Below are 12,539 nucleotides of genomic sequence, written 5' to 3' on the forward strand. Positions count from 1 at the left end.
TGAAGTCGGAAGTTTACATACACCTTAGCCAAATACATTTAAACTCAGTTTTCACAATTCTTGACATTTAATCCTAGTAAAAATTCCCTGTTTTAGGTCAGTTAGGATCACCACTTTATTTTAAGAATGTGAAATGTCAGAATAATAGTAGAGAGAATGATTTATTTCAGCTTTTATTTCTTTCATCACATACCCAGTGGGTCAGAAGTTTACATACACTCAATTAGTATTTGGTAGCATTGCCTTTAAATTGTTTAACTTGGGTCAAACGTTTTGGGTAGCCTTCCACAAGCTTCCCAGAATAAGTTGGGTGAATTTTGGCTCATTCCTCCTGACAGAGCTGATGTAACTAAGTCAGGTTTGTAGCCCTCCTTGCTCGCACACGCTTTTTAAGTTCTGCCCACAAATGTTCTATATGATTGAGGTCAGTGCTTTGTGATGGCCAGTCCAATACCTTGACTTTGTTGTCCTTAAGCCATTTTCCCACAACTTTGGAAGTATGCTTGGGGTCATTGTCCATTTGGAAGACCCATTTGCGACCAAGCTTTAACTTCCTGACTGATGTCTTGAGATGTTGCTTAAATATATCCACATAATTTTCCATCCTCATGATGCCATCTATTTTGTGAAGTGCACCAGTCCCAAATGCAGCAAAGCACCCCCACAGCATGATTCTGCCACGCCCATACTTCACGGTTGGGATGGTGTTCTTCGGCTTGCAAGCATCCCCCTTTTTCCTCCAAACATAACGATGGTCAATGTGGCCAATCAGTTCTATTTTTGTTTCATCAGACTATTTCTCCACAAAGTACGATCTTCGTCCCCATGTGCAGTTGCAAACCGTAGTCTGGCTTTTTTATGGCGTTTTGGAGCAGTGGCTTCTTCCTTGCTGAGCGGCCATTCAGGTTATGTCGATATAGGACCCGTTTTACTGTGGATATAGATACTTTTGTACCTGTTTCCTCCAGCATCTTCACAAGGTCCTTTTGGAGCAGGCGTTTTGGAGCAGTGGCTTCTTCCTTGCTGAGCGGCCATTCAGGTTATGTCGATATAGGACTCGTTTTACTGTGGATATTGATACTTTTGTACCTGTTGCCTCCAGCATCTTCACAAGGTCCTTTGCTGTTGTTCTGGGATTGATTTGCACTTTCGCACCAAAGTACGTTCATTTCTAGGAGACAGAACGCATCTCATTCCTGAGCGGTAAGACGGCTGCGTGGTCCCATGGTGTTCATACTTGCGTACTATTGTTTGTACAGATGAACGTGGTACCCTCAGGCATTTGAAAATTGCTCCCAAATATGAACCAGACTTGTGGATGTCAATTGTTTTTCTGAGGTCTTGGCTGATTTCTTTTGATTTTCCCATGATGTCAAACAGAGTTTGAAGGTAAGCCTTGAAATTCATCCACAGGTACACCTCCACCTCCAAATGAAGTCAATTAGCCTGTCAGAAGCTTCTAAAGCCATGACATCATTTTCTGGAATTTTCCAAGCTGTTTAAAGGCACAGTCAACTTAGTGTATGTAAACTTCTGACCCACTGGAATTGTGATACAGTGAATTATAAGTGAAATAATCTGTCTGTAAACAATTGTTGGAAAAATGACTTGTGTCATGCACAAAGTAGATGTCCTAACTGACTTGCCAAAACTATAGTTTGTTTACAAGAAATTTGTGGAGTGGTTGAAAACGAGTTTTAATGACTCCAACCTAAGTGTATGTAAACTTCCGACTTCAACTGTATATACATAAGGAATACATGCAAGTAGGTTACTATATGATGAGAAGTGAAAATATGCTGTTGTGAAAAATACAAGGTCAACAGAAGCAAGGTTATATTTACTGCAGCTATGGCCTTGGGGCAATCAAGGTGTACCGGCAGCCCAAAAAACAGATTTAATTAAGAGAGGTTTGAGCATCACTTTTCATATGCTTTGTGTAGTGTAACAGATATCCACTCATCTAAAGCATTGCTCTTTTTTGTAGGGAGAACATGTTGTATTTGTGAATGTGTGAAAATAACTTACCTAATGTAACCCTGGTTCTATGATATTTTGAGTGAGGTCTCTCACTTTTGGGAACCGACCCCTTTTAGGGGCAGAGTCACGGATGATCCAATCACTCAATGTCTGTCGTATACAGATAGGAGCAAAGGCCAATAGAGGACCACCCCACTTCCCATATAAGGGGCCGTAGTCTGCTCCTATCTTCCCTTCTAAGTACATGTTCGTCTTCCTTACGCAAAGCGCGAAGGTTAACGCAGTGAGAGACCTCACTCATAATATCTTAGAACTAGGGTTACGTTAAGTAACCTTAAGTTATATTTCAATTACTCGTTCGGTCTCTCACTTATGGGGATATAGCCAACTCCCGTAGTGCTCATATACCCACTGAAGCCTAGTCTAGACAGGATCAACCCTCAGAAGTCCCGGGCACAGTGATGTCCAGTTGGTAGAACCTCATAAAGGTATGGGGAATACCCCAACATGCCACATTTCAGATCTCTTGAACAGAGATGCCTTTGAACAATGCCCATGTTGTAGCCATACCTCTGGTGAAGTGAGCCCTCAGGCCCTCCGGAGGTAAAAAAAAAAGAAAAGAAGGCTTTCCCCTTGTCCAATAGGACCTGTTGTTCTCTCATCCTGAAGAGAGTGGTGAGAATTAAACTGAGAGGGGGAACACTTAAAGCTGTTGGTCCATTGGTGTGCCGACGCGTTTACCCATGGTGGCGCATTGTTGCCTGTTAGTGAAAAGAACGGGCAGTGTGCGTTTTTACGCAATGCAAAGAGATCTACAGGGGCCTGTCCTTAATTGTCCCATATTTGGGCCATTATCTGGGGATGGAGTGCCCACTCCCTGTATAGGGTATTCCCCCTGGACAACAAGTCCGCTCCTGTATTCATTACGCCTGGGACATGGGTCGTGCGTAATGATAAGAGATGTGCTCTGTTCCACAACAGGAGTTTGTGGGCTAGTTTGTGCAGGCGCAGAGATCGGGCACCACCCCGGCGGTTGATGTATGCCATTGTATTGTATTGTATTGTATTGTCTGCTCTGGTCAGGACACTACAATTCCAGAGAAAAGGCAGAAATTGCTTTAGGGCTAAAAGCACCGTTGTGTGGGCCATAGTCCGTTCGTATCTCTGCCTTCGTAAACTGCGTCTGTCGTCAGTCATCACCTTCCTCATAGCTACTAACCCTAGGATAGAGACTTTGGCCTTTGGCGAAGTTGGAACAGGGTGAGGCAATGGCGGAATGATATGACTCACCCTTCAGATGGGAAGTATTATTTAAGAAGGAAATATGATTTATTCTGATACCCATATATACTATGTTCAGTGTGGGCACCAAACAGTATCCCCCCCCACAACCCTTTTGGGAATCAGGAAGTAAAGAGAGTAGAAGCCCTTTTGCTCAACAGAAAGGAGTTTTCCTCCTCTAGTATTCGAGCTAAGTCGCCATTTGCCATTGAAACCACCACTCTGTTGAATGAGGGGAGTTTTCTGGTGAACTGATGCCTGTAGCCTCTCGTAACCGTGGTCAGGACCCAGGACCCATGGACTGCCTGTGGGGCCAGGTGGCCACTGTTCATTTGACTCATATATTAATATCGTTGGAGTGGCTGTGGTTTAGGACCGTCTGCCCCAGTTTCTGTTTTGAGCATCTACTTGTGGATTAGCGGTATGCTGGGTCCCTGGTACTGACCTCTTCCTGCCAAGTAGGCACACTGGCTCGTGTAATGGGGAAATTTGTATTGTCTGTGTCAATATAACTGAGTATGTGACTAACCTTGTAAAACTGTCCTATTATAATCTCCTGTTCTTGGGAGTATCATCCTGTGTTGCAAACCAGCTTGCTCCTGTGTCCTTGTATGGATAAAAGGAGAACTAAAAGTCCCGCCCAAGAACAGGAATCTATAAAGATATGTGCTTATCATCCAATGCTTCGGAATTCAGTGTGTCTACATTGCGCTGTGCAACTCTGTTATTCTCTCTGAGCTCAGAAAATAAAGAATCTTAGTTTGACTTGGACTCCAGCAAATCCTTATTTTATAATATCCACCACAATTGTGATTGTGGAAGTTGTGCCGGGACAGGATCCGGGTCGAAAGCCTCTCCTTCTGCCCTGCGCAGTTCCACACTCTGCCGCATAGTAGCGACAGTGGGGGCAAACAGTTCCTTTGGCTCAATGGGAGCATCTAGGAAGTCTGCCTTCTCCTTCTCTGTGAGGCTGGACAGGTGCTGAACCACAGAGCTCGCTCACCCACCACTCGTGACGCACCCACAGCCTTGGATAGCTCCCCTGGAGGCGCAGAGGTTGAGGTTTGAGACTACAAAGATCTCTTCCCAGAGTAGTGAGTTTGGCTCGCTCTTGTCAAGGAGGTTGCCCATCTCTTCCAGTAGCTCGCCCTGACATGCCACCTTGTGGTGGATGGAGGCAGAAAACCGTTCCAACTTCTCAGGGAGAGTCAGGGCAGAGAGAGCAGAGGCACGGCGTTCTGGGTTCAAGGCGTTCTGAGTTGAGGTGGCTGTCCAGAGAGCGTTCTACGACTGGAGGCTGGAAGAACCCCAGATCCTCCATATCGTGCAATACCATGGCAGTGGTGTCCCTGGCTAGGGCTTTGCCAGATATGGGCTTGTCCCAGTTGCATTTGGCCTACAACAAGCAGGCTGGTATGGCTGGGATACGTTGTTTTCCCGGGGTGGTACGGGACAGAAGCCTCTTTCCCTCGAACCTGTCCCTCTTAGCATTCTGGTCTCCCAACAGAGCAGGCCCGTCAATTTTGAGTTCCTCCTCCACCTCCTCTTCTCTATGGAAGAGACGCAGTATATCGTCCTCATTCTCGTCTATGACCAAGTCATCTTCCCCTAATGCTAGGTTGTCAAACCACATATACGGGGGGAGAATGTCCATAACCTCAGCCCAGTTGTGCTCAGTATGGGCAAGTAGGGGTTGTTGAGTTGTCTGTTCACCCGAAAGCTGGGAGGACGATGAGCGTGCAGCCTATCGTACCCGACGTTTGAGGCCAGAATTTGCCATAGCTCGAGTATTGACACTCGTGCTATGCGTGTGCTTTTCGATGCTGTAACCGTGTGGCTAGTAGACTGTTGTTAGACAGCTAGTGTTCCCTTTGGTAGCCTAGCTATAGCAAACATGTTGTTAGCTAGCTAGTGTTCACTTTGGTAGCCTAGCTATAGCAAACATGTTTTTCGCTAGCTAGTGTTCACTTTAGTAGCCTAGCTATAGCAAACATGTTGTTAGCGGAAGAGAATGTGCGTCCTTCGTAGCTGTCAAAAATGTTATTTTTCCACCTAGGTGGGAATAAGCACCACAAAGTAGGTAGCTAAGTGGGCAAGAGCTAGCCATGGTCTCCAGACTGAAAAGTTTTCTTCATTGTGAGCTCAATGAGAAGTTGCTTTCTTACGTTTGGTGGAGTCCTTGACGATCCACCTGTGAACAGGTTAGCAGGAAAGCAGATGTCCAAGTTGATCGAATCTGTAAGAGAGATAAAAGAAGTGAAGATAGGCGTGAACAATGGGCCCATATTGAAAGTGGAGTGGTCCACTATTGGCCGTTGCTCCTGTCTGTCTACGACAGACGTTTTGTGATTGGACCTTCCTTGACTCTGCCCCTAAAAGGAGACACTACCCATAAGTGAGAGACCTAACAAGTAATTGAAATAGAACAGGACTTTGCCACCCTCTTAGATGTCCACTGGTATACAGTCAAAGTAAAAGTTGTCAAAAATATAAATAGTAAAGTACAGATACCCCAAAAAACGACTTAAGTCATACTTAAACGTTTTTTTTTTTTTACTTAAGTACTTTACACCACTGCTGGTATCTATACTGTACAGTCACATCTGCTAACTACTATGTTACTTGTTGATTTCAAGTCTCTTGGGACTTTCTTTATAACTCTCCTTGTAGATGATCATACATACAGTAGCTTACACTCCATTTACATGTTTCTAGACAGATCTGGAAGTGTCTAATTCACTTGTTGATGTGTCATTATTCAGGATAATGAATAGGCAACAGTCTTATAGTGGTGGGGAAATAGATTAGGCTATTTCAAGGAACTATAGACTGATCATCGAATTTCATTTAAATTGTTCTGTAGGCTTACTATAAATCCAAATGTAAAGCATGAATTTACATAAATATCATTTTTTTCATCCTGTAGTATAGGCTGCACTTATTGGTTGCACTATCATGTGGTACAGTAGCCTAATCATTGTAAAGTATGAGTGATGCTGATGCGGGTCTAGAGACAGACTAGAGTCATTACGAGGCACAGTAGAGCGTACCTGCTGCACAGACAAGACCGGACAAAATAACCATTGTGGAGCTCTTCCAAAGGTAAGTCCCTCTCTGACAATAGTCATCCTGCAGATTTCTATGAAATGGGAACTTTGGTCTTCTCAGTCGTATGAATTTCATTCACCATTCTCGCTGAGTTTATACTGTAAATTCTTACAGTAAAGCAATTGTTTCAGCAAGAAAATAAGTGCCATTTGATAAAGTTATAGTAAAATATAATAACAATAAATCATGATGGAGGGGTTTTGTCCAAATGTCAACCTTTCCTGAATGAGTATGGTTATGATGACATTTGTTTTGAGGGAATGTTGTTGTGTATGGCTTTATCGTTTTCGAACTGTGTTCAAATACATCTGTATTTGATTATTTGTTAGGATTTTCAAATAATTTCCTATAAATAGCCTACTACCAAATACTTATTTCAAATACTATTTTCAAATACCTGGGTTAAATGCATGGGAGTGTATTTGAGTCCGTGTATTTGAGTATTTCCAAATACATTCCAATATTCAACTATTTGACTTTACAAATAAAAAATATCTAAATACTTACTCCCAAATGTCTTTCCAATACCTTCAATAGTATTTTAACACAGGTCTGATCGTTTTCCTTTTCTATTCTTTCCTTTTCTTTAAAAAAAATCTGTCTGTATCTGCAAAGTTTTTAATGGCAAAATGTACACTATACCTCGTTTTTCTAATGTGATTCCACTTGGAAGGGGACTTGTGAAAATGGAGATTGCGTCACTGAATGAAACTGCTGTGAACAGCAACATGCACGGCGTCGCTATGGACAGCGCCACTATGCACAGCGTCGCTGTGGACAGCGCCAACCGCACCTATATGCCTTATTACCTGCATTCCACCGGCATGGCCATCAGCTACATCCTATGCTATGTGGTTGTTCTCCTGCTCTGTGTCGGGGGGAACGTGCTGGTCTCCCTGGTGGTCCTCCGGAACCGCAACATGCGCTCTGTCACTAACCTCTTCATCCTCAACTTGGCCATCAGTGACCTGCTCATTGGAGTGTTCTGTGTTCCAACGACTTTGATTGACAGCCTGATATCAGGTGGGGAGTTTTGCTTGTTATAGCCTGGACTCATTATTGGGACGCTTGTCGTGACAAATTATAGTTATTACTGGTGCATACATTTGTTGCTTTGGGAATGAGTGTTGAGAACTGTTCTGCAGTCCTTTTGTCTGCATCATTAAATCCAGCCAGCTAAATTGCTTTGATTTAACATTTTCTTAACCTCTTGGAAACTTAGCATAATATTGTAATAGTGCTTGTATTTTGATTCAAATGGGACTTTTTTTGTATTTATCAAAGGTTTCCCTGTGGAGTGGAGTGAAAACGCTGAATTTCAATCAACTTGGTGTTGATAGGATTTAAAAAGTGAATATCTATGACATGTATGCGTTTTCCCACCTTTTCACCCCTTTGCTCCTTTCACATATATTTACACTGAGTATACAAAACATTAAGAAAACCCCAAAATACACAGTGAAACAACAAGTCAATAGTTTCCTTCTTAATCCCTGCCAGCTATATATATATATGTAACCTGGTCCCAGATCTGCTCGTGCTGACTCCATTGCTGTCTTAAGCCAAACATGTTTGGCATGACAATTCTTTAATGAGTTGGCGAGGGAGAGCAGAAACAGACTGTCAACCAGGCTACTGCTTGTGTGTAATGGAGTTTGTCTTTTCAGGATGGCCATTTGGCCAGATTACATGCACCATGAGCAACCTGGTCCAGGGGATGTCAGTGTCAGCATCAGTCTTCACTCTGGTGGCCATAGCTGTTGACAGGTAATACACCCCCAGTGGGCTAGTCTGATAGACCACCACACTAGCCTTGTCCCACATCTGGTTGTGCTCTTGTGAATTTCATTGCTTTAAGTGTCAAGCCATACATTTGTAAAGGGTCCTCTTTCATCATGTTCAGCGTTTTGTTATTGGGCAGCCTTAGTGATGGTAAAGAATGGATGACCAAAATAATGGTCTATTACCACCTCAATGATGGTAAAGAATGGCAATGGACTGGAAAAGAATAGGGAATCAATTAATGGCTGACAGCAATGTTTAACTGCTTAAATAATACAGGGACTATATTGCATACCATATTGCATTTTGTGATAATAATTTTGCACAAATAATCAATGAGTAATATTCACAATTCCGTTGGTGCCATCGGAAGGGTGATGTCTATCTTTCTTTCTCTATCTCTCCCCCCCTTTCTCAGGTTCACAGGTATTGTGTACCCCTTTAGACATCGGATAAGGCCTGTGACTGCTCTCCTCACCATCCTTTTCATATGGGTGCTGGCGTTTGCAGTCATCTGCCCCTCGGCCGCCAACCTGACTGTCATCCAGCTGGAGGACACCTACATGCTCCAGGACAACCAGACCTACCCTGTCTTTGTCTGCTTCGAGAACTGGCCTCGACCCGAGATGCGTCGGGTCTACACCATGGTCATCTTCGTGCACGTGTACCTGGCCCCCCTGGGCATCATCAGCATCATGTATGGCTGCATCGCTGCCAAGCTCTCTATCAACCTGAGGCAGGTGAGGCTGGCAAAAGTGCGAAGGGCCCGCTCCCAACGCCGGGTTAAAGTGATCAAGATGCTGATCATGGTGGCTGTGCTCTTCATGGTGTCATGGCTACCTCTGTGGACGTTAATGCTGCTGACTGACTACAGGGATCTGGACACGCAGCAGATTGACTTCCTCAGCAGCTACCTGTTCCCTGTAGCCCACTGGCTGGCCTTCTTTAACAGTGGGATTAACCCCATCATCTATGGCTTCTTCAATGAGAACTTCCGCAGGGGGTTCCAGGCTACAGTGGCCTGCAGGTCCTGTTCACAAACAATAACAACAGTTATGGTTAATACACGCTTTAACTTTCCGCCTCCTAACAGAGTATTCAATGATAACCCTGAGTCATCTGGTGGGAAGAAAGGCCATTGCTCCAAGGGCACTCCCAAGATTATCCCACATGGATCCCATGGAATCATCCTGGATGACAGGAATGTTGCTCCCAACAGGGTGATTGGTGCCTGGGTGGAGTGACTGTAATTAGGGCTATGACGATTATGGAATTTTGGGCAACGATTGTCATGCAAATTGTCATGTTTTTTTTTTGTCATAACAATTAAGGGCGGGGTTCTACTAAGCTGTTGCATAGAATTGTTTTAAGATGTCATACCATGGATCATTTAGCTATTTGATTTTGAATTGTAGGACCCCTGTATGTATAAAAAATATATGACATTTATTTTAATGAAATTGAATTTGACTTTACTGCTAGTAGCCTATAGAAACACATTGAATACCACATTCATAAATGGCAAAACATATTCCAAAAATAAATCAAAAGTCAGTATGATTTGAGGTGTCTGAAATACATCTGAGAGAAACAAAAAGCATCAAGAACAAAAAATCAGGAACAAAAATAATTATAAAATCTTTTGACATGTGCCATTCTGCTTGTAAAATGATTACCAACATTACCCACTTCATGTATAAAAAAAAATGCTATTGGGTAAACTGTTGGTTACACGATTAAATGATCATTGTGCCAGCCCTAAATCTAATACAACACTTTTGGGATGTATTCATCACAACATCTTTACCATAACCTTAACCTCACCCCTAACCATAAGCCGAACGCTAACCATCATTCAAGACCAAATAGCTAATTCCTTATTCATAAGACTGTGCAGCATGCCATGGCCATCTAGTGAAAATATGGGAAAGGGGAAGGAAGTTTTAATTTGCCAGTGTGCAGAAAATGGCTGCTAGAGGGCGCCAAATCTATTAGTTTTTCCCTGGTTACACAGAGGAATTTGTATGCTGATGAGATGTCCATGCTGGATATCAGATTCATTCCCAGCATGTCCTGATTACCCTGGAGATGCACCATGGACAAGTGCACACCATCAGATTCCATCACACTCAGTTTGCATTCACATCATGATCTCTCCCTTGGCTAGAGGTTTCCCTTTTGGAGTAACACCTCCTGTTGATTGACTTTAGGACGATAAGATACAATCTAAACCTTATACCATCAATATCAATAGGATCACACAAACACATGCACGCACACATGCACACACTCATTCTCTCTCTCTCTCACACACACACACACACACACACACACACACACACACACACACACACACACACACACACACACACACACACACACACACACACACACACACACACACACACACACACACACACACACACACACATACATACATATACATGTGTGGATATACACACATCAAACAGCCTCCAAAGCCGTTATATGTAAATGTGGTTGTGTGAGTTGGTCCTCTGGGCCTGTGAAATGACATTCAAACTGATGAGAGTATTTCTGGTTTACAGGAAGACACATGATGAGACGTCAGTCATTGAATGGTTCCCATTTGGGTGCAGTTAGTGCTTTATCTGAGTTGATAACCCCTTTTCTGTCCTCAGAGACAGTATGGGGAATTAAAATCTTGACTGGCTATCCCCAGCCTTTGATCATTTAAAGAGTATCTGTATTGATTTTAACTCAGGAGTGGCTTTTCTGAAGCCTTCTTCCCGACAGCTAAAGGTCAGAATGTGCAGAACTGTACTTTACGGACAGTCTCTGCTCTACTCATTCGGCTGCCCAGACAACAGGCTACTCTGGCGAATGGTACTCGTTTAATAAAGTTAAATCAAAGCTGAATTTAACTCAAGACAGTTTCCAAACCTAGTCGTCTTAATGTGAAAACTCGGACAAAAACTTCTCTAATTGATGTAATTCTTACAAAGACCCAACATAACAACAGGTCTAGTGGAGTCTTTACCTAGGATCTTAACAATCATCTCTCCATAGTGTGTATTAGAGATACTCAACTACAAAAATCTTGTCCTCGTCTGATATTTAAAAATATTGTTTATTTATCCAGTGCTTCCTGTACGCCTGACCCTGAGTTAGCTCTGGAACATTCCTTATTTATTTTTATACCCCTGGCAGATAAACTTGCTCTTTTTAAAGGACTCATAGTCAAGAATAGATCAAATCCTTGATACACACCAAAGCAATCTGAATTTATATGAGCTTAGAAATCAGGCCTGGTCCAAAGCAAGGCAAACAAGGTGATAGGCAATATTTCAGGCAACTGTACTATAATTGACTAAAAAAGCTAAATCAAACTACCTTTTAATAGGGCTGTTTCGACATTGTGGCAATTAAGCCCCTTGTTCTACTTACCCAGAGCCAGATGAACTAATGAATATGATTTTGATGTCACTCCTTGCAGTTTGAAAGAAATTTAAGGTAGTTCCTGGAGTCATTGACAACTTGCGCAATGACTTGAAGTCTTGCAGCTGGCATCTAACTCTGAGTAAGTAGAAATGGAAGTCCAATGGAAGGTGGCCAAACTACAGTGATGCTTGTCAGACCATGAGTCTGAAAAGCTTGGGCAACACACTAACATGACCCCTCTTTAGAATGGGGAGACTCTCACGAGCATGTACATGTATCTCACGAACACATACAGTTGAAGTCGGAAGTTTACATACACCTTATCCAAATACATTTAAACTCAGTTGTTCACAATTCCTGACATTTAATCCTGGTAAAAGTTCCCTGTCTTAGGTCAGTTAGGATCACCACTTTATTTTAAGAATGTGAAATGTCAGAATAATAGTAGATAGAATGATTTATTTCAGCTTTTATTTCTTTCATCACATACCCAGTGGGTCAGAAGTTTACATACACTCAAGTATTTGGTAGCATTGCCTTTAAATTGTTTAACTTGGGTCAAATGTTTCAGGTAGCCTTCCACAAGATTCCCACAATAAGTTGAGTGAATTTTGGCCCATTCTTCCTGACAGAGCTGGTGTAACTCAGTCAGGTTTGTAGCCCTCCTTGCTCGCACACGCTTTTTCAGTTCTGCCCATAAATGTTCTATAGGATTGAGGTCAGGGCTTTGTGATGGCCACTCCAATACCTTGACTTTGTTGCCATTTTGCTGCAACTTTGGAAGTATGCTTGGGGTCATTGTCCATTTGGAAGACCCATTTGCAACAAAGCTTTAACTTCCTGACTGAGGTCTTGAGATGTTGCTTCAATACATCCACACGTTTTTCCATCCACATATTTTTCCTTCTCATGATGCCATCTATTTTGTGAAGTGCACCAGTCCCTCCTGCAGCAAAGCACCCCCACAA

At 42.8% G+C, this 12,539-nt stretch overlaps 1 protein-coding gene across 1 annotated transcript; it reads left to right on the forward strand.

Moving 5' to 3' along the window:
* The first annotated feature begins 7,112 nt into the window (after nt 1–7,112).
* Nucleotides 7,113–9,395, forward strand: LOC106565823 (neuropeptide FF receptor 1-like). Its single transcript, XM_014133393.2, has 3 exons — nt 7,113–7,392; nt 8,037–8,136; nt 8,570–9,395. Exons 1-3 carry the CDS (start codon nt 7,113–7,115, stop codon nt 9,393–9,395), a joined length of 1,206 nt encoding a protein of 401 aa, XP_013988868.1.
* The last annotated feature ends 3,144 nt before the right edge of the window (nt 9,396–12,539 follow it).

The sequence above is a fragment of the Salmo salar genome, chromosome ssa01 (assembly GCF_905237065.1).
Source record: "Salmo salar chromosome ssa01, Ssal_v3.1, whole genome shotgun sequence".
Lineage (NCBI taxonomy): Eukaryota > Metazoa > Chordata > Actinopteri > Salmoniformes > Salmonidae > Salmo > Salmo salar.